Genomic DNA, 23,942 nt, shown 5'->3' on the forward strand with positions numbered 1-23,942 from the left:
AGTAGCTGTTTTCAAAAAAGATAAAACGGTGGGGAGGGAGCTATCTATATTGCAAATTATGTGGCTATAATGATTTACCCTTTACTGAATAATTTATTTTAGAATTTATAATTCATTTAATGTTTATTATTTCTTTAACAACATATGTACTACATCCACTAAGTTACAATTCATCAGGTTACTTTGCTAACAAAACCCAATATGGAAGTTCATAAAATAGACTGTGAAAATGTCATTTTCCTGTAGACAGCACAATCTATTTTGTTGTGAATGGCTTGGGAAAAAAAAAAACTCTTCCCTGCCCATCCTTCTAGTAATAGTCTCGTGTTTTTACCAAAGCCTAAGAGGAAGCTGCCAATAAGCCTAACAGATGCCACTCCATAAGGACACTAACAAGATGAAGGTAGTCCATCCAGTAGTAAGTAGGATTATGTCTGAGCAGCAGATAAACAATTCATTCCAGAAACAAACAGTGCTTTTTTAACTTTGTCAGTCACGTCATTTCTTCTGCCCCTTCCTAATTCTTCAGTTCATTACTACACAGTGGCTTAACTGATCTCTGTAACCTACAGTGGTTTGCTCTTCTGTAAAATATATAATAAATCTGAAGTCTAATAATATTTGAAAAGTGTTTTTGGAATTGATAACAGCAAGATTAAACTATCACTATTAAAGGATTTCCAAAAGAAAAAAAATGTGCATGACCATGCTTTTTAAAATTGGACTACTTTTTGTCATCTTTTTCTTTACTCATCTTTATGGAAGCAGAGGTAAGTTTTAAGAATATGACTTGCTAAATGAAAATGATTGATATACGCTTTAACTTCCAGGAATGATGTCATTGTTAGTTTTAACTTTAAAAAATGTGAAACAATACCATAATGTTGCTGCCAGAAGATTTTGGGCAGGGGGTTGGGGGGGGTGTCATGTTTTTCATAAAGTTAACAGTAATTTTAGTCTAAAAATGTACCATACAATATAAATATATAATTTTATATAAATTATTTGACAATGTTTTGCAGTTACTGTATTTTTCAAACTAATAACATTTTCAAAAATACATATTTTAATGTTATAAAGTTGATAAGCATGTGAGGTTTATAGTTGATGGTGTTATTTAGTTACATGTATAAGGCAAAAATAGAAAGCTAATCATAATTAAAACATACAACAGGAGCTAGCTTCATTAAGTGTTATACTTTAACATTCTGTATACTGTTACAGAACAGTACAAAATACAATACTTCAGTATGACTTAAATATTGTTTATTCATATTTAAATAATGTACTTTAAATGTTTTGTATAATGCAAATCATACTTAATTGTCAATAAATCATTAAGGTTTCTTTTTTTGGTTTTGTAGACAATGCAGTATATGTCACTTTATGTGTGTGTAAATTAAAAGACATAGACAATAGTGAATACACCCAGCTGATGAGTTTCAGCAGCCATTAGATAAAGATTCATTCAACAGTGATTAGCAGTTGGTTGCACAACAGAATTAGACCGAATTAGTGAAAGGGGTTCAGTACCTTGGCAGGCTTTTGTATACTATTCCTGGCAGAGAGCTTACTGACAGGCTCCATTAAACTCAGTTCAGCCATTAAATAGTGTTTTGCAGCATAAAGATTCACAATATTGTTTGAAGCAAATCACATGGTCAGTAGACAAAAACTGGCATATTAGTGTACCCATCATAGCAACATTCAGGCTATGGTGCTCTGTATTTCTTTCTGTTATTATGTAAAGGTTTTATACAAACTGTTTAGCAAACCTTTGAGACTGAACTCAGTGAACAAAATAAAATGCTGAACAGGCACTGTTGAAATCTGAGGGTGAACACAATGTGCCTAAAAAAGTGAGCCAGTATCCAGGCGGACCTTCTTCTCAAACATCTCTGATTGGAAGAAACTGGGTTCTGTTATAAAGACTTTAATGTAGGAGGAAATATTTTGATATTTGCTTCACTTATACTATCTACCAGTTTCTTAGATGGACTGCAAGCATCCTATAAACTATTAATTAAAGTACAGTTTTTCCTGTCCTATTTCTGCTCCATTAAGATACCTATTGCTTCTTTTTATTGTGTTGATTAAACGTGTACAGAAATAGGAATAATTAACACAAAAACAGCTGTAATCTCCCTTTCAATGATATCCTAGCATAGGTGCATTTGACTAATATGGTGTAATTGGCTTTTTAAACATCTTCATCATTAGACACCCTACCATTAGCTAAAAAAGAACAAGCTTAACAGACTGAATGCTCTTCTCTGGTTTGTCAGATTGTTATGTTTTTTTCATTCTTAGCAGCACTAGAAAGTGGCCAGAGAAGAATATCTTTCTCAGCCGTCTTCTTAGACACCTTAGGTACTGGTTAACCAAATGAGCTTGATGAACTGAATAGCCTCCTCTCCTTTATTATATTTTAACTTTTTTAATGTGCTTGTGTTCCAAAACCTTCTATTTCTTGGTAAAAAAAAAACATGTTACTGAAACTTTCAGGATGTCTGGAAAGATGTTTTTTTATCTTAAAGTAGTAACCTTCTTGTATATCATTTAAAAAATACATATCTGTGAAAACTGTATTTAATATGTGACAAATGATTTAACACTAGAATTACCAAAGCTTACGAAAAACTTGTAATTCTGGCCCACCTTAAATCCCTTTGCACCTCGCCGTCAGTGTCTTGTGTCTTGTAAATGTGTTGATAAGCCCAAGCAGCCCCACCACCACAGAAACAGCAAAAATTGCTCTCCCAGCTCAAGCCTTGATTATCTTGGAGTGAAGCCCTGGAATTTTAGAGGATAAATAATATATCGTTATTTGGAATACATACATTTAATGTGTGTTCCATGTCTACAACAATCTATGTAAACACATTGTTAAAACAGAAACGTTTTTCATGTTTTAGTAATAAATGACAAAATTATCTTTGCCCTTACAATTTCATGATAAATAACCTTACACAATAATTATTTATCATGCAATCTTAACTTCTGGTAATGCCACAGATGCCAAAGTTTATATTTCATATTACAGGTATTCTTTGAGATACAATTTTTTTGTGTTTACTAGTTGTTCCGTTTAGTTTTTGTGTTATGAGGCATCTTCTTCTCAGTTACAAGAATCAATGTGCCATTTTCTACTGAGATTGTAAAGTCAGCTTGTAAAAAAAGAAAGGTACAATAAGCTAAACAGATCAGTATCTCATCATTTTTTTCTGTATCTAATCCTCCTGCTTTTGCCCCTTCTGCTCCACATGGGTGCTCCTACATCAGTGTCCTCACTTTCAACATTCTTCCCTCTCTCATCCTTCAACTGTAGTGAAAGAGAAAGAAACGTATGATGTGGATGATTCAGAAATTGAGTTCAAGGATCTCTTCATCTTTCCCAAAGCCATCACCCTCTTACTCACCAACACAATCACCAACTAGCCTACAGCAGTAATGCTGTCGTCATTTCCACCTCTTCTGTTTGATTTCAGTTTGTTCATTGAGTGTGATATTGATGTTTTTTTCCCTATCCTTATTGTACAGTTGCTGTTTTGTTATTGTTTTTTTAAAATCAATGTACAAATACTGTGCACACAAACAATTAGCATCATATATTTGCTTTGTTTGAAAATGTTAGTGCATGCTGTTTAATATAGTAGCTATATGAAGCTTAATGGGAGCAAGTAAACAGGGGTATTATTGAGTCGTTAATGAAGGGGAAATGCCATGCATTAGAGTGTGTTCTGATAACTACAATTAACTTTTAAAGTTAATATGTAAATTCCAATAGAATTTAGTCTGATGTTGGGAAAAATTGTCAGTTTTAGAGCTCAAGAAAGCATTCTTTTCTTCCCATTGAAATTAATAATGATTATATTTTTTAATTACGAGTGGTTGTCTTCCAAAGGGCTTTTCAGGAAAGCATTTTGGTCATAAAGAGGAGAGATATCAGCATTGTCAAGCTACTAGCAATCATTATTGCTTTGAATAGTGATACAGTGTATGAAATGACTGTGTTTTGATAATTGTTGTGTACCTGTGTCTGCTCTACAGGAGCAACTACTTTCCCCCCAGTTATTTCAGCAGACTTAACCAGAGCCACTAGCAATCAGTCAGATACAAGAAATGAATTAAAGCCATCCATGCACATTTATGTGAAATATAGTAACACAGCAATAGTGATGAGTAGGCCACTGGCCTGCAGGAAGGTAGAAATGAGGGACTTAATTAAGCAACAAGTTTATTTATAAAGCAGTGAAAGAGGCATAGTGTGGCTGGAAGAAAAATGTGTTTATGGTGCCATGCCATTTGGTGTCTGATATGAATCTTGATTATGCCCATTATTAACTTATACACATTCTACATGGATTTTTATTTATTATGCATCTTATCAAAATGAATTATTTGTTACATTGCATATTTATTTAGCAGTGCACTGCAAACCTGGGTAGCATGGTGGTGCAGCAGTAGTGCTGCTGCTTTGCACTAAGGAGACCAGGGTCTGCTTGAGTTTCCTCCATGTGCTACAGTTTCCTCCAACAGTCCAAAAACATGGAGGTTGTTGGTACTAAATGGGCCCATGTGTGCGGTTTGTGTGTGTGTGTGCGTGTGTGTGTTCAGTCTGTGATGGACTGGTGTCCTGATAGGCTCCAGCACCCAACCCTCCCCAGCGACCCTTATCAGGACTAAGTGGGTGGCAAAATGGCTGACTAACTGTAATCCTTTAATTTTTGTCTAAAATGTAAAAGATTTTGAAATACTTAATTTACCATTCAAGGCTGATGACTGAATGATTGTAGCATGTACATAGGTATGGGGATTCTTGTTCTGTTATCATGTCTGGCACATGAAATGGCAGAAATTACAAGTATTGTATAGAGCCTAGGTCAGTTAAGTGAAAGCAGGTCTGAGCAAGCTGATGTGATGTTAAAGAATTGTTCTACAGGTAAGGAAAAAGCCAAGCAAAATGACACCTTTTATTGGCTAACTAGAAAGATTACAATATGCAAGCTTTCGAGGCAACTCAGGCCCCTTCTTCAGGCAAGATGTAATACAGAAACTGAAGTTTCCTATGTTTATATACACACTCTAGGACAAGAAACAACATTGGTAAAAATTTAAATGAGAGATTTTGAATGTAAAAAATGAATAGATTCATTCAGGCTAGGGTTAATTTAACAAGAGAGAAAAGAACAATGTATTGTCAAGATCTCTGGATAAGATAACTGTCCAACAAAGTCTTTTGAAGTTTGTAATGTAGAGAAAAGCCAAGCAAAATGACACCTTTTATTGGCTAACTAGAAAGATTACAATATGCAAGCTTTCGAGGCAACTCAGGCCCCTTCTTCAGGCAAGATGTAACATCTTGCCTGAAGAAGGGGCCTGAGTTGCCTCGAAAGCTTGCATATTGTAATCTTTCTAGTTAGCCAATAAAAGGTGTCATTTTGCTTGGCTTTTCTCTACATTCATAATGGCTAACACGGTACAACACCCTAGTACTACAGATATACAAGAAGTTTGTAATGAGTTTTTTCAAAACAATGTGGGTCTGTAGACAGGTTGTCTGTCATTCTGAGAGATGTAAACAATCCTCATATCTGGCCATAAAACTCTTGTCTTTATTCAATCCATGTTGTAAAGTATTAAATTTTAGCATGAGTTTAACTTCCCATTCTTTTCTCTCTTGCTGTGTTTTGAAGTTGCCCATAAGCACTGTGACCTTAAAGTCCTTCTCACAGTGTCCATGGCTGTTAGAAGTGGGCCGCCACAGGAACATCTGTGTGGCCATGTTTAATGTGGAACCTGTGTAAGTTCATTCTCTTGCGGAGTGTTTGTCCAGTTTCTCCCACATAGAGTGCAGTGTCAGGACATTTCATGCAGAAAATTAGGTAGACTACATTAGATGATTTCTACAGGTAAGGAATACTATTGCATACATACTGAATCCTTGCTGACCTAACTTTATTATACATTATATGCTTCTTAGAGAACCACAGAGATGATAACGATTGTTAAATTCTGTAACTACAAGGTTTTATGAATGACTATTCTGTGATTATAATCATATCTGTTTTTCATGTTAGTATGCATTGTCCTCGTTCAATTTATTATGTTAATGCCATAATAAGTTTGAAAGAGGTGACAAATAGTTCTTTGTTTTTTTTAAATGCGAATGAATTTTTGCCGGTACAACAGCTGGAGTCCTCTAATTTCTACTGTCTTCCATTACCAGACTAAACAAAAGCGTGCTGTTTATGCTCTGTAAGTACACTAATTCATTCTGATTAATGCGTTATTTGTTAAAGGATTAGATTTGTGGTAATGTGGGCAGCTTCATGTTCAACTAATGCAAAATGTTTTCATTTTAGGTGTACTGTGCAATTAATTTTATGTTAGAGGTAGGTGGAATTTCTAGAATGGGGTAAGCATTTTTTCAGCGGACCTGTAAGCCATGATTAAATATACTAATTAACAAATGGGAAGATGATGGTATGCAGATAAAATGAGAAGGTAACAGCTCTGTTTTTATGCATTTTAACCATATTGAAATAACGGCCTGAAGAAATCTAAATGCAATTAATTTCCAATTTTTATTTACATTTATTTCTTTAACAGTTTAAATTTCATTGCATTCTATACATGTGACAATTTTATTACTACTTATACTAAATACAAAAGTAAAAAAAAAAAACAGCACAACAAATGACAATACGCAACTCTGTGCCTACATATCGTACTTTTGTGATATAGGTTCCTTTGTAACAGATCAATCAGAATCACCCTGTTGTTCAAACCTTATACCCTTTGACTTTTAAAAGAAGTTTGACTACTTCATAATTATGAAAATAGCAGCAAATCAAATTGTTAAGTTAATACTAATGCGCAAAATTAGGATACTCAAATATCTACACAATGATCTCTATTTACATTTTGTTTGTACTGTGTATTTCGGTAGAGTGATATTCATTCTGCCTGACCACACCATCTGTTAGTGAACATTTGCAACTGTGTTTTCTGATCTCCATGCTTAGCCATCTCACTTCAGATCTTAAGCAGATCTACTACAGTATTACTGTAACAGAGATGAAGTTTGTTTGTGGCAACAACCACAGCTTATCAGTCCCCTGGGATGACACCCCACGCACAAAGCTCAATCACAGGGCAAACACAAAAGTAACCTTACAGAAAAAAAAAACAAAAAACATTTTGGTGGCCCATGTAACTAGTATTGCTTTCATTCATCAGGGTAGAACCATCACTACACCATAAAACCTTGTACTGTATACAGAGAAACTTGACATAATTTTGTATATCAGTCACTAATTATGCAGCTCTATCTGCATTAACATGTATTTGATGCATGTTTTCAAACATTTAGTTTGCAATTTAAACACTAGTAAATCTGATACCTTACCTTCATGACAAGGATAAGGAGATCTGTTGCTAGGTGTTTTGAGGATGAAGTGGATTATACAGACAGAAATGATTTTCATGTGCTGAATAAAAATGCACACCAATTATTTTAAGCTAATGCCGTCAGTTCATATAAATATGAACACAGGTACACTCAACATATTAAAAACTAATTACATTCTTGGAATTTTGTATAAGATCTACTTAAGTACAAATTAGCTATCGTGCTCTTTTTCAGTAAGCATTGTTTTGTTCTAATTTGGGTTTATAGAGTAGCATACAACAGAGTTTACAATACTTCAGACTGAAGTTACATGAGGACAGCATAGTATACAGTATCTTCAATCAAGCCAGAAGTAGGAATCAATAATATGAAAAAATGCACACAGAAACCTGAAATATTGCATCTTTTTTTTTAAACAGGGCTTTTTATCTCCAAAATGAAAAATGTTTCAAGACCCACATTAACATATGTCAAGGGTCTCTTTTACAAATGTAACCTCACAATTTAGTGCTTACTGAGTTTCCAAAAGCATAATAAATTTAAATGAAGTTAAGCATTTATGAAGCAAGGCTGTAGATTGTATTCTTTAAAAAAGCTGCCCATCTGCTAGGCACCAGGCAACTCTCTGTATTATTTACTTTGATATGTGTGTTCGATAGCATGAATTTGTTGGAACTTCGTCTATCTACCAGTATTATATTAACTGTTTTGCATTGGTGTTGTTTCCCTGATAAGAGACTATTTCTTCAGCTAAGATGGACAAATTCAAGTTGTTTCTATAAACTGTGAGAAACACCGTAAGGCCGGGTTTATACTTCACGCGACGCAACGCATGCTACAGCGGACACTCCTACCATGCAAGCATTTTACTGTTTATACTTGCGCGCGTACTTTACGTAAATCTGGAGGAATCCACCAGGTGGCAGTGTGAGATATTATCATGGTGAGAACAGGTTCGGCTTCGCTGTGTTGTGAATTGCCTGGAACACCCATTAAATTTCAATGACACCTTGGCACAGTATCTCTGAAAAGGATGTTTAATGATTAAATTCATCAATCCAGGGATGAGCCCATTCCAGCTAGCATTGGGCACGAGGCAGAAACAATCCCTAGACAGGGAAACAGCTCATCGCAAGGTGAAAACAAACACTCACATACACTAGTGTCATTTTAGTGTCACCAAATCTGCATATTTTTGGAAGGAAACTGGAGCACAGTGTGGAAACCCAGCAGGACAACATGTAAACTCCAAGCAGGGAATACCAGCGACATGACTCCCTGCGAGACAGCAACACTACCGCTCTACCCCCGCGTCACCCCCATGTGTGTAATTATTAACAGTATTCATTATTTAAACGAAATTAACGATTTATCTGTAAAATGTAACATACATACTTTAATGCATTTCATCATGAAAGTGATATCAAGTATAAAATCTAAAGATTCTAAATTTGCAGAGAGTTGGAATATCATACATTTAATGTGTTCTGTGTGGTGATCTATTGCCACTTGCCGCTGCTGTCAGGTCAGGAAGAAGTCCAAGAAGTTTGCAGCGAATTAAAACTGGGATGACATTTACAACGGTCTGCTTTAATGATAAAGTAAACTACGAGGTTAAAGTAGACATTTCGAGATTAAAACTGAAATTTCCACTTTAGTCACAAAATACACCTTTTCACCATGTCCTTAATTTTTTTCTCTGTGGCTCAAATACAGCGCTGTACATTATGTTGCTGTTGTGAAGTTGCAAAAAAAAGACGGCACAAAACATGGTATGTGAGACTTTTAAAATGTATCGTGTCATTACGATCGGGAATATGCAACGCTTGAATATAAAAGCATCACGGATTCATCTGTATGTCGGCATTTTGGTTCACCATATTGAACCATTCATCAAACATCGAAGCGCGCACATTGAATCTACTAGGATCCGCATAGCGGCTCTCTGTCACATGTAGATAGTAAACAGAGACTCTGACGTCATGTTCCGACTTTTGTCACACAGCGCCCCCGACTTTTTGCTGGTACTGCAACTTGTGCACGCGTAGCATTAATTTCTGAGGACCTTCTCAGAGGACATGTCAAATGAACTCTGGGAACATGTGGCAGCCATGATGCGTGTGCGTACGAGTTCTGAGCGTGCAGTATAAATAAGCCCTAAGAGTCTTAGATTTCAGAGGTTTCATATAAAGTAAAACTGTATGAATTGTTGATTAATGAAGTTTCCAAATTGGGCTTCTATCTCAACTCTCTGGAATGAGGCAATTTAGTTTTAACTAACACTGCTATATCGTATGAACACCACACAGTATGTGCTACCACCTATGGAATATAAACGATTAACATTCTAAATGTGGTGATTTTTTACTTCAGGAAATTTTTTCATTGTTTAGCTTTTCATGAAAATTTATTAATAAATTCTTGATCCCAGAAACACATGTTAGAAAATGAATTAACTGATGCCCCCCATTAGTAAAATTTATACAAATATTTCTTTTACCTGTATAGTTTACTTCATTAGAAGAATGCAGATGTGAACTATAAAGTGAGGCACATGCAATAACTGTAATTGTTTAAATGAAACTTAAAATCTTTAGTTGGGATGATAAGCAGGTAAATGTTGGTATCTACTGACTGCACAGTTTAATGTTATCCATAAAACAAATACTGCAGATATTATTTTAGGCCACTCTTCAAAAGCATTATTTTAAATAGGTTCTAAAAATATGTAATATTTGTCCCAGTAACTTAGAGGAGAGAGAGGTTAGGAGCACGCTCTGATACCACACATTGCTGCACCCACCACATGACAAACCAACTCAGGATCATATTAGGACCCGAGTGCAGCCATGACACTTCAGCACCACACTGATGGAGTGGAGATTTTTTATGGTGACTGGACTGCCAATTCTCCCACCAACCCCCAGGTTTTTCCCTGCAGGTTGGAGGGCCTACTTGCAGGGCTGGATGCAGATTAACGTAATACCCAGGACGGAGCAATTGCAAGTTAAGGGCCTTACTCAAGGGCCCAACAAAGTAGAGTCACTTTTGGCATTTACGGGATTCAAACTGGCAACCTTCCTATTGCCAGTGCAGATACCTAGCCTCAGAGCCACCACTCCGCCCAGCAAGGTAGGTATTATAAAAAAAAGAAGTTATTATCTCCACCTGTCTGTGTGAAGTTTGCATGTCATCCAGTGACTGTGCACGCTTCTCTAGCACATGTCAAAGATGTTTGTGTTGGTCTAATTGCTAACAATGAGTGGAGGTGAGTGTATAAGAGTGTGGCGCCTACCTTATCCCCAGTGCTTTTGGAATTCTTTCTGTTTACTGTAAGCCCAGAACTGGATTAACTGGCTTCCATAAATGAATAAATGAATATAGCAAAGAAACTATAAAGTGAAAATACAAAAAAAGTCAACTTTTTGTCATTGATCTGCACTGATGGTTTGTTCTTATCATTTTGCTTATCTTTACTAAACACCTATGCCAATATATCATTTTCTACTATTTATTGATTAGATTTTGTCTTTTTAAACAATGCCATTTGGCATTTACTGTATATGTGTCATGTGATTCCCGAATCCAAATCCAATCTTCATTACTAATATTATTAAGAATAGGCACTTCCATGATCTATTTTAAATACCTGACTACAAAAAAAAATTACCCCATTAGAGTTGCTTTATTGAAGGGTTGTTTTACATTTGGATTTTTTTCCCCAATATCTACTGATGTAGATAAAATGAAAGAATATCACCATCCCCTATTTTTTTAAAAATAGGTCTAAATACTCTTTCTTTTAAATACATACAGTTCATCATGATATGAATGTTTATACAAGCTCTTCAACATTTATCAGGCAGTGTAATGTAATTGGACTTCAGACCCTGAGGTTGTGGGTTCAAATCCTGAATCTAACTCTGTGTGACCATGAGCAAGTCACTTCACCTGTCTGTGCTCTAATTGGAAAAACAAAAAGAAATGTAACCGACTGTATCTGTCAAATGTTATACGTCACCAGGGATAAAGGTGTCAGCCTAATGATAATTTTCACGTTAGAAAAATGTGTAAAAAAAATGCTCATCAACACGTATCATTTAAATCACATGCTTTACATTAAAGATTACGAAATTGAAAAAGATCATTATTCATTCATTTTTTTCATATGAAGGGTTAAAAAAATTTTAAAATTAGTAAAAAAAAAAAAATTTTGACGAAAAGCATTGTATGTCATTTAGACCCTTTAAGAAGAGGACATAGCATCCTAAACTCCCTTTATTATGTACTTTTTTTCTGAATTTGAAGAAGTAATTCTCAAGCTAGGAAAAAAAACAATAGATCCCTACAGATATTAACAATGACAGTGTAAATCTCTGCTGAAAATACATTGCTTTATTTCAATGGCTTGTAAAAAGAGAGTAATAATTTTGTTCACATCATTAACTTCACGATAAACTTTTCACCAAGATGCAAAAAGAGAAGATAAAAACAATTTAACATTTTAGGTGGATGTAAAGATAAAATTGATTTTACATTATTTGTATACTTACAATATAAAAGAAACAGATTAAAAACGGGATTAAGCTTTTTTGAGATATTTTTCTAAATGAATCTAATTTTAAATACATTTTTATTATATTATATAATGAATAGATATGGGCGGCATGGTGGCACAGTGGTAGCGCTGCTGCCTCGCAGTTAGGAGACCCGGGTTCACTTCCCGGGTCCTCCCTGCGTGGAGTTTGCATGTTCTCCCCGTGTCTGCGTGGCTTTCCTCTGGGTGCTCCGGTTTCCTCCCACAGTCCAAAGACATGCAGGTTAGGTCGATTGGTGATTCTAAATTGGCCCTAGTGTGTGCTTGGTGTGTGTGTGTGTGTGTGTCCTGCCTGGGATTGGTTCCCTGCCTTGCGCCCTGTGTTGGCTGGGATTGGCCGTGACCCTGTATTCAGATTCAGCGGGTTGGAAAATGGATGGATGGATGAATAGATATGGGCAACTAATTCCATCCTTTAAAGTCTTTAGTAAACCTTTCTAAAGAATTCAGCTTGAGTAGCTCAGCCCTGCCTTCAGCTCATTTTTTGAGTGGAATTAGAATATTTTCTGTTAATAATGTAGCAACTGAGTCACAGTGCCAACAGCAGGCCATGTAAGTGATCAGTGTAGACTTTTAATTGATATTCAAATAATTACCTTACAGATTTAAAGTTTTACAGCAACAGCAGCACTTTTATTGTAATGGCAAAACAGTGCATAATTTAGTTCAATTAAGAGGAACGAAAAAGTCAGCTCTTACACTATTTTCTTTCAATGATTCTTTGGCACAGGTGACTCACAAGAGCAAATCAAACTGTACACATATTGAGTGACTGAAAAAGAACACTTAATATAATTAAAATAATAATATTGTCACCTTCCTGGAGGAGGGGTAGTGTTGCAGTTATTGAGGAGCTTTTCAAGTTGCATAAGTGATATTATTATTCATGAGTGATCCCTTTTTAGAGATAAGACATCCTTAGACAAGCACAACGTCACAGATATACTGTATGATATGACGATGAAGCACATTGAAAATCATTGACAAGCAACTTAAAATTACTCACCCACCTCTATATAGCCATGTATCTATTAGTGTTTGGTGCTCTCATCCAGCTCTATGAAAATGTGAAATTGAAATTCACAGATATTTCTATGCTTCCATCCATCCATCCATTTTCCAACCCGCTGAATCCGAACACAGGGTCACGGGGGTCTGCTGGAGCCAATCCCAGCCAACACAGGGCACAAGGCAGGGAACCAATCCTGGGCAGGGTGCCAACCCACCGCAGATTTCTATGCTTCCTTAAACAGTAACTATGTTTTGCAATATATTTAAAGATATACTATATTTAAAATTTTCTGCAATTTTGTTTTCTTTTTTTGGATGATCGAGTATTTCTATAAGTAGAGGCGCTGTCTAGTAAAACGAATTATTCAGAGCACACATGATCTTTGGTTGGTGTGGATTTGACTGTCAGCTTCATAATTTGCTGTTCATTACCTTATCCATAAAACCACAGTGCCTATCAGAATTAACCATTCTATGATTTATTTCCTAATGCATTTGTATAACTATAATAAAAGTTGCACTATTCCAAAAAAGTCTCTAAATACATTTTTCTCTAGTAAATAATGACTTTTCGTTTAAGTAAACAAACACAAAATAACCATGAAAAGTAATGTTCATCAGTTTTCTTAAGAATATATAACTGTACTGTGCGCACTGAAATTGTTGTCATATGTCAAGTGTGAAGAAAAGGACCATCTTGGGAACAACTGCATAGATGGTACAATACTTTGTACTTCCATTAACATCCATCCATCCATCCATCCATTTTCCAACCCGCTGAATCCGAACACAGGGTCACGGGGGTCTGCTGGAGCCAAACCCAGCCAACACAGGGCACAAGGCAGGGAACCAATCCTGGGCAGGGTGCCAACCCACCACAGGACACACACAAACACACCCACACACCAAGCACACACTAGGGCCAATTTAGAATCGCCAATCCACCTAACCTGCATGTCTTTGGACTGTGGGAGGAAACCGGAGCGCCCGGAGGAAACCCACGCAGACACGGGGAGAACATGCAAACTCCACGCAGGGCGGACCCGGGAAGCGAACCCAGGTCCCCAGATCTCCCAACTGCGAGGCAGCAGCGCTACCCACTGCGCCACCGTGCCGCCCTTCCATTAACATTCTAAGAATTTAAGAAATTTTAGTTATTTAGTACACTGTATCACTGGATACTACTACGACATCATTCTTACAGTAATGTGAAAATTTACAATGATTATTAAATTATATATTTTCTGGACAAGGCGGCACGGTGGCTCAGTTGGTAGTGCTGCTGCCTCACAGTTAGGAGACCTGGGTTCGCTTCCTAGGTCCTCCCTGCGTGGAGTTTGCATGTTCTCCCTGTGTCTGTGTGGGTTTCCTACCACAGTCTAAAGACATGCAGGTTAGGTGGATTGGCGATTATTAATTGGCCCTAGTGTGTGCTTGGTGTGTGGGTGTGTCCTGTGGTGGGTTGGCACCCTGCCCAGGATTGGTTCCTGCCTTGTGCCCTGTGTTGGCTGGGATTGGCTCCAGCAGACCCCTGTGACCCTGTGTTCGGATTCAGTGGGTTGGTAAATGGATGGATGGATGGGATTTTCTGCACATTCTTTTTAAAAAAGCATAATGCAAAACAGAACATATAAATATAAATGGAAATAAAAGATAAATGTGTAAGGAAAGTCCTGAAGGGATGTGTACAGTAGATTTCTACAATCCTCATAATTGGACTTTCACAAATAGGTTATTGTTCTGATTAGGTGCACATCATTACCTACTTTTTCTCTGTGTTAATATTTATTTATACATTTACTTTCACATTTTTATTCCTTTTTGCCAGTATTTGAATTTCATTTATACTCCTGAGATTTGTATTTCCTTCAGGTGATGGAGGCAATAATATCTAAAGAACAGGTTACTGTATTTCGCCATCACCGAGCTGATAAACAGACTGGAAATCCACTAAATTCACTTAATGTTTGCTGTCATATTTACCTTTGATTCTTTGTTAATATGTTAAAATGTTGATAAACTCTTTGTCCAGGGCTGCATGGTAGAGCAGTATGTAGCCCTGCATAGATCACAGATCCAGCCCCCTAGGTTTGAATCCCACATTTGACTGATTTCTGGGTTGAATTTGTACATGCTCTCTGTTTAAAAAAAGAATTCCATTTGGATTGCTTTTCTTCCAGCATCCCCAAAGATCTGCAAGTTAGGTTAACCTCCATCCATTATCCAACCCGGAATATCCTAACTACAGGGTCACGGGGATCTGCTGGAGCCAATCCCAGCCAACACAGGGCGCAAGGCAGGAAACAAACCCTGGAAAGGGCGCCAGCCCACCGCAGGGCTTAGGTTAACCTGCCAATGTTAATTAGGCCCATCAAGTACACGTACCCTGTGATGAACTAGTGCCCTAAACTGGATTAAGCAAGTTTGAGAATGGACTATGTATCCATGAATGTTTTCCCAGCTATTGACTCTCTAGACGTTATGTCCAATCCATATCAGGCAAACGTGAGGCATAAGCTTACTCTGAAGGAGGCATCCATCATTTGGCATCATTATACATTCATCCATACTATGGACCTTGGGGTCCAGTTTAAAGGCAACAGCCAAAACTGTCTTTGTGATTTGGAAGATAATCAAAATTTATGAGGAAAACCCATGGAAATATAAGAAAACAAAAGTCCCAACATATAATTCTTATAATTTTTCCTCTGTCAGATTTATTTGTTCACTAATTATGTGCTCATTTTCAAAATCATTTTGAATGGAATTGTACAGGTTCCATATCACTCCTGGAATTTGATTACATGTACTTAATCTTGTGGGAATGCAAAGTTTCTTTTTTCAGTTTCTGTTAGCTTGTTTGAAAGGATCTGAATGACACAGTTGAGGTACTGAAGCATCAGCTTACAGTTAACGTTATTCCAGAAGTGGAGTTTTGCTGTCGAATAGCAGCCATCAAACACATGTTGAAAGCTATGAAAAATCATCCAATTCAACAAAGAGCTCAAAAGCTAAGTGTATTAGAATATCATCAAATTGATTAATATGACATATTTAATTAAGTAAATACATGGTCCATAATATTTAAAGTAAAAAACAATGTTTCACAAAAAAAGAAAAAGAAATGAAACCCCCACTATGATGGGGTTTTCAGAAAAACCAAGCATATGTTTCACATGAAAATCACATTAAAAAAAATCAATCTGAACAAATAGTATTTTGTTTTGTTATATTTTCTTTGAGTGCTGGTTACATTTTCCATTTTGTGTTATCTTGTTATTGGTTATTTCAAGTTGTATTTTTTTGTAGCACATGGTTTCATTTTCTTGAAGGAGAGTAGACATGAGAGCACTTGGGTATAATATACTGTATATGCATCAATATTTTTATTATCTGTTGGCCAAACATATTTTGTGTTGAACTTGCATTCATCTATTTTTAAATCCCAACATACCATCTGCACTTTAATGCCTATTTTTTCTAATTTACTTTAATATGGACATTTTGTTCTTGGGGCAGGATCTTGGCTGAGCTGTTAGTTATTTTCCTCCACACATCCAGTACATTTAGTATGAATTCTTCACCTGATCACTGCCTTTATGGAGTTTGAACTTTGTACCCATGACTATGTGGGATTTTACTCCAGGTACTATGGTCTCCTTCCCCAATCCAAAAGAAATACATGTTAGGTTAACTGATGTGTGAGTGGGCATTTTAAAGAACTGGCATCCTATCCAGTTTGGCCATAATGCGCTAACCCAACACAGACAGAAGATTTATTTCTATTTACAATGTCCCTAACAGCCCAAACACCCTCTTTATTTTCTGATTCTTCTGTCTTTTCTTCTTTATCTCTCTTCTTTCTTTCTTTTCCTCTTTAACTCCCAGTCCCTTTCTCTCTTTCTCCTCCACTCCTCCTCGGCAAGCTTCGTCCTCCTCCTACCGACTCTGGCTTCCAAGTGGTGTCTGCTGACCCCTTATATAAGGCACCCGGAAGTATTCCAGGTGTCTGATGACCTATTTCCGGCAGCACTTCTGGGTGTGGCAGAAGAGCTGCTCTCCAAGGCTCAGCAGCAGCTGTAGCACCCCCTGGCGGCACCCACGGATCCCAACAGGGCTGCAACGCCAACTCCCATGAAGCCCTGTGGGGGTCTGAGGCACCACTGCAACCCAGATGGGCTGCTATCTAGTGTTTCGGGGGATTGTAACGCTCTGACCACGCTTGCTGTCATGGTCCTTCCAGCATCCACACCAGATATATTGATCCTGAATCAGAATAAGCTGTTTTGAGAATGTTATGCATTAACTTTTGCTTTGTATTTTGATGTTGCTGATGTTATACTCGCTTACTGAGGGATATTTTTTAAATTATTGATTATGTAATTTTTATTTTATGGACCCCCTAATTAATTTTTTGGTCCCCCTGAAAGAGAGAAAAAACAACATTGTGAGCGGTCCCTGACCATAAATTTTTAAGCATGTTATTTAAGCATGGTGTTATAAATCATTTAGTGTCCATTACTGGGGACAGCTGTTCACACCCTAAGAGTCACTACTATACATGCTTGGAGTAGTAGTAGCAGGCCATGCATAGGGGAAGCTGAGTGCAGCATCCTTTGACAAGTCTTATGAGAATTCATGAAAGAGTACAAAGACTTACAGAGAAGAAAAGTATAAATAGGAGCTCCACGCAACTGTTGGTGCTTCTTTGAGTCTCAGCGATACAAAAGAGTGTAATGGCAAATAGCAGAAACTGATTGAAATTTCTGATACTGTGATATTTACAGTGTTCACCTTCTGAGTGAACACTGCTTTGCCTTTGAAATGAATTGCTTGTGCCTTTGAACTCACTGGAACTTAAGTTTGGCAGAGTGGAAAATTTATTTATGGTATGCAACTGCCTTAAATCACATACGGAAATAGTCACTGCAGCATTGCATAGACAGAACCTAAGTGTGTTAAGTTTCATGAAAAATGGGTGGTCTAAGTCAGGGGTCTCCAGCTCCGGCTCCAGTGGCTGCAAGTTTTCATTCTAACCCTTTACTTAATGAGTGACCTGTTTTTGCTGCTAATTAACTTCTTTTGAATTCATTTTATTTGACTTGCTCCTGAAGACTCAGACCCCTTAATTGTTTATTTTTCCTTAATTAGCAGCCAAACAATAATGAGATACAAAATGAGCCAAAATAACTGATGTCCATCATACAATATCTGAAAATGAAGAAAGATGAAGGTCTCAGGAATGTCAGGAATGCTCAGATCCCCAAAACATTTTAATAGTTCTCTTAGAAAGAGAAAATCAACAATTTCAGAAATGTCTGTTAATGCACCACGGGTTACCTGTGCCATTTAGAATTGACTTTAAAATACTGCTTATGGTTTACGAAGCCTTAAATAGTCTTGCTTGATCTTATATTTCGGAATGTCTTACACCTTACACTCCAAATCGTAACCTTAGATCTTCAAATGAGTGTCTACTTAGAATTCCAAGAGCTAAACTTAAAAGAAGTGGTGAGATGGCCTTCTGCTGTTATGCACCTAAAATCTGGAATAGCTTGCCAATAGGAATTCACCAGGCTAATATGGTGGAGCACTTTAAAGAACTGCTGAAAACACATTACTTTAACATGGCCTTCTCATAGCTTCATCTTAGTTAAATCCTGATGCTCTGTATATTCAATTAATTATCATTATTATTCATGGTTGCTCCAAAATCCGTACTAAGCCCTACTCTCTCTTCTGTTCTTTTTCTGGTTTTCTGTGGGGGCGATCTGTGCCACCACCACCTAATCAAAGCATTGTGATGTCCTTACATTGATGGATTAAAGGCCAGAAGTCCACATGACCATCATCATCAAATTCTTCCATGTGAACCCTGAATACAATGAGGACTGATTGAGGTCATTTATATTAGGTAGAATGCCTAGAGGGGGCTGGGCGGTCTCATGGTCTCGGAACCCCTGTAGATTTTATTTTTTTCTCCAGCCGTCTGGAGTTTTTTTTTGTTTTTTCTGTCCTTCCTGGCCATCGGACCTTACTTTTAATCTATGTTAATTAGTATTCCCTAATTTTAATTATTTATTTTGTCTTTTTTCTCTTTCTTCATCATGTAAAGCACTTTGAGCTACATTGTTTGTATAAAAATGTGCTATAGAAATAAATGTTGTTGTTGTTGATATTTTGATGTGATCACTTTGTTAAGGTTTTTGAGTCCCTATAGACCTATAGGTGTTGGGCTATAGAGAATTCATTTTCACCATTTAAATTTAGTTTAACCTTTGTTGTAATGGTGTTAAAATATTTTTGTGTCTCCACAATGCCATTTTCTTTTCTGTGGGCACCTCCGTTGTAGGGTTTGGTTATTGAAGGTAGCTAAGTGGTTGCCATGAAAGGACAAGTGGGGATGTGTGACACATGATATCACTGTTGCGACGGTACAAAAGTCAGCGTCATGCACTTTCTAGTTGTCCAGGATTGTGGATTCTTTCAAAAGCATTTCTCAGAAGTTTGTTTTGTTTTTCGCAGTTCAATAACATTGAAGTATTGTTATGTATTTTTTGACTTTGGCTTTTGTTTTGTAATTAGGGTTTGCCACTTGACATTCTTACCTGAAATTATAAAGGACTATTTTGTAACATTTCATGACTGTCTGGCAACTTGGTTTTTGATGCAAGATTTAGTCTCTTTTGGGTTTTAACCCTCTCTGAGTTTTGACCCCAGTCTGTTTCTTTTTTTTTTTTTTTACTAAATTTCATCTCCTAATCCGTTTTTTAAATAGTTTACCACTTGGTTTTACAGGAAGCGCAACTGATTACCACAGGGCAATTTGCACACTGATTAAAATAATAAAAGTTTGACTAATTTCCATATCTGAGCCTGTTTTTTGTATTTCTAATGTAAATGGCAAATTGTAGCCTTCACAAATGCTCCAGAAAAAAAACTGCTTGTTTGTTACTGAGGAACCAGTTTACTTTGGACACCATTAATAACATTTTAAAAAATTATAAGGTGACAGTAGAATTGCTTTGCTGTCAATCCATTATTTTAATTCTTTATGACACTACATGATGGAATTTATTTGATAAAATGAATATCCTCTTTATCATGCTGCAGATCATGATGTGAGGTGCTCATTTTTTTCCCTTGTTCTCCAACATTTCTGTATTTTCATATTATTAGACAGGGATGACATCCTAATAAGTTACAGGAAAAAGTTGTTAGATTCTGCTTACTATAACAAGAGGACTTTTTGAAAGACAAGGACATCACAATGAGTATGTACGGTCATTACTCTTTCATTCATTATACAGTAGCTCACAAATGCTCCTGCAATTCAAACCAAAAAGTTCCAAGATGTCCAAAATGCACTTACAATAAACAGCTGTTAAAATCTGCTGGAAGCAAATAACCGGCTTCATTAAAAACTGATGAAGTAGCTCTAAGAAGACACTCTGTGGTACCAAAAAGGCATCATCTGTCCTTATACAGATGCAACAGATTGAAAATTTGATTTCACATTTTTTTTACTAGATATTAAATATTATCCCTTGGTTATCCATTTAGCTGCAGTATGAGAGCTGAAAAAAATGAATATGCTCTAAATTCAGAGTCTGAATCTGTATCAATTAGACATGCTTACAGCTTGTCTCCATGGTGACAAGGATTGAAAATCTGAAAGCTGAATAATGCTGTGTTATGGTCCAGCATTTTGAGTGCTGTCTCCTTGGCAATAAGCAATGTTAAATGATGGCACCTCATAAGCACTACCACTAAGTACTATTATATAAACTAGCCACATAAAGTTAAGAGCAGAAATGAAAATGTAATAAATAAGTGAGACTTTGGGTTCTTGGAAATGTGTTTATAATTTAAAAAATATTTAAAATATATTCTTGCATGTGTCCCCACAAATTTAAATTAACACTATGGTTATGTTATTCTTTTTAAGTGCAACATATCAACTGTTTGTTCTGCATGTTTTGAATAGCTAAGTATAGACTGAATAGCTGAAAGTAATATATAACAAGTTTTAATCCTCATTAACTGGTCTAGGAAATTGAAAGATACTGAACAAAGTTAGAGATTCTGCTGTGATGGTCAATCTTCTGATTACTGCTAATAAACTAAATGTCTTGGATTTATTTCTAGCCAAAGAGCTTAAGCAGTGATTCGTAATCAGAGCTTTATCTTCATCTGTGAATCAAAGTTTACTTCAGACAACAATATGTAGAATTATTCTAATAAGCTGTAATAATTTCTCTTCTCCACATTCCTGACTCATTCCTTATATTAATAACCTCATTCCTCATTCCAGGGATGGATATTTTCTTTTATTAAACCCATTAAACAGTGCTAGTAATATAATCAAAATGCCCAGAATACACACACGGCTTTAAAAGCCAGTGTTACATCCAAATTTAAACTTCTTATTCTTAAACCTGTTTTTTTTTTTGAGGCAAGAGATGGGGGAAAATCTTCACTGTTTGTCCAGTTTGGCATTGGATTAACCCACCCATGTACATCCCTTGAAAATAAAATCCCCCTATGTATGGCATTCCACAAGTTTTTAAATCCCTGCTGCAACACAGAACTGCTCCTAGGATTTTGCCATAAATTTCAGTTTCATATCCAAGTTTTTTTTTCCTTCATTTTGATGGCTGTTCCAATGAGGTTGAACCATGGGCAATTTATTTGATGATTTGGGGCTCCAGAAATTCGAGACTTTGAAATCTAAGCTCTCTGTTCTTTTCTTCTTTTTATTTTTCTATCTTCAGTTAAGGGCAGTCCTCAGATCATGTGGAATTTCGTGTTCTTGCCCTCCTCTGTATCTTCTTATTACCTCTTCAGAGTTCCTTTTTGTCTCTTAGAAGATGTTTCCACTCAAAACACAGATTTATTCAACTCAATTTAACAAATTTAACAAATTATTATATGATTGATTTTGGCATAGTGTCCTTTTTCACAGTCCTCCTGTTTACATGGAACACCATATATCACCACTTTCTGCAAATATTTTTCCTCTTTTAGCTTTCTCCTGCTTTTCTCTTGCATCCTTCCAGCAGATAATTTAATCTTTGAGTAGCATTGTGGCTAAAAATGCTCTGATCTTTCACTGGAGGGCATTCAGTTACCTCTTTCTCTCTGTCTCCTTCTTTGTCTATTTTCCTAGAAATCCATTTTTACAATTGTGTGCTTCTTGGGCTGTCTACCGTGAAAATCATTTGAGCTTCTGTGGATAAAACGAAAAAGTAGTAATGGTGAACTGAATAAGCAAATGTATTTTTGCCTTAAAGTAATTGGCCTGAGGTGAACACGGTGTATTTTTCATAATTTCCTCTGCTTGCTGTGGGGGTTTGAGGTGGTGGGTGGGTGGCAGGGAGGGTTGTCTGTGTGTTTTCTTGTGTTGTAGCTTGTAACAATTCTCCCAACTAATAGCTCAAACAAAAGTTTGTTTTTTTTGGCTCTGGTGCCATCCTGTTTTTTCTTTGCATCTTTGATTTTGCATTAGTGAAAAAAATATTGTATTTGAATTAGATAAATAGCATTTTTAAAAATAATGTTCAGGATGCATTTTTCTCCCATCACTTTGACCATTGTAAACTATGCACTTCCAATTCTTCCTATCAACGTCCTCTAATATTGTCATCAGGATTTGAATTCCTGGTTGTCCCTTTATCCATGGGACATGTTTCTTGGGTTTATTCTTGGGAGTCAGTCTTTTCCATTCTCCTTACCCACCACTGGTGTAGCTGGGAGGGGTGGAGGGGGTCTTTTTTAGGATTGGCACTTTTTAATAAATTAAACTTTTTAGACTTTTTTGACAATTTTGTTTGATAGGGATTTGGCAAGCTAATGTGTGTAAACTATGTCAAAATTACTCCATTTTTAATGTTTAAAAACTGTTACAAATACATATGCTGCAAAATTGTATTTTACAATTGTGAACCTTGAGCAGTTCTTCGACTTACAGAAGATTCTCCCCGTAGACTTATTCCAACTGAAAGGGACGAACCCTTCAATTTCATTATTAATATTTTATCATTCTCTCAATCTCAAGATGAAGTGAACAAAGGAGAGTGGTGGTGTTTTACAAAAAAGAAAAAGGCGAGGGAAGAAGGTTTTAAAAAGAATGAAGGGGCACTATTGAAATACCTTAATCATAATTAATAATTAAAAATGTAGTTAAAATTTTCTTCATTTTAATTTTTTGCATGATATGTATTATGTTTTATTTTGTAAGTTGGGGGGGGGTCAAACTCAGAGACCGCCCTGGGCGACAACAACTCTACGCCACTGCTATCCACTGACAAATTATGAGGGTTCTTCCTGACTTCCTCTTGCTTTTACCTTTATCTTTCTGCATTAAGCACAAACATTGTTCCATTTTAGGTAATCTTTTAAACATCCAGTATTATCTTTCAAGGTCTTTCACTTATATAATATCTTTTAATAATAAGAATAATAATAATTCATTACATTTATATAGTGCTTTTCTCAGTACTCAAAGTGCTATCCACACAGGGAGGAACCAGGAAGCGAACCCACAATCTCCTTACTGCAAAGCAGCAGCACTACCACTGCACCACCTGTCCCTCTACCTCTCTGTATAAGCTCTCCATCAATATTTCCATCCATTCATTTTCCAACCCGCTGAATCCGAATACAGGGTCACGGGGGTCTGCTGGAGCCAATCCCAGCCAACACAGGGCATAAGGCAGGAACCAATCCTGGGCAGGGTGCCAACCCACCACAGGACACACACAAACACCAAGCACACACTAGGGCCAATTTAGAATCGCCAATCCACCTAACCAGCATGTCTTTGGACTGTGGGAGGAACCGGAGCACCCAGAGGAAACCCACACAGACACGGGGAGAACATGCAAACTCCACGCAGGGAGGACCCGGGAAGCGAACCCA

General features: G+C 36.6%; 1 protein-coding gene across 2 annotated transcripts in view; it reads left to right on the forward strand.

The window, feature by feature from the left end:
• The first annotated feature begins 368 nt into the window (after positions 1 to 368).
• LOC114649383 (interphotoreceptor matrix proteoglycan 1) overlaps positions 369 to 23,942 on the forward strand; it is a 176,159-nt gene continuing 152,585 nt past the window's right edge. Inside the window, exon 1 of one of the 2 annotated variants that reach the window (XM_051925550.1) lies at positions 369 to 770. In XM_051925550.1, the coding sequence (XP_051781510.1) occupies positions 695 to 770 (76 nt within the window). In that variant the 5' untranslated portion in view covers positions 369 to 694. The remainder of the gene's footprint in view (positions 771 to 23,942) is intronic. The other variant, XM_051925551.1, reaches the window with a different exon arrangement.

Source organism: Erpetoichthys calabaricus, chromosome 3 (assembly GCF_900747795.2).
Source record: "Erpetoichthys calabaricus chromosome 3, fErpCal1.3, whole genome shotgun sequence".
NCBI lineage: Eukaryota > Metazoa > Chordata > Cladistia > Polypteriformes > Polypteridae > Erpetoichthys > Erpetoichthys calabaricus.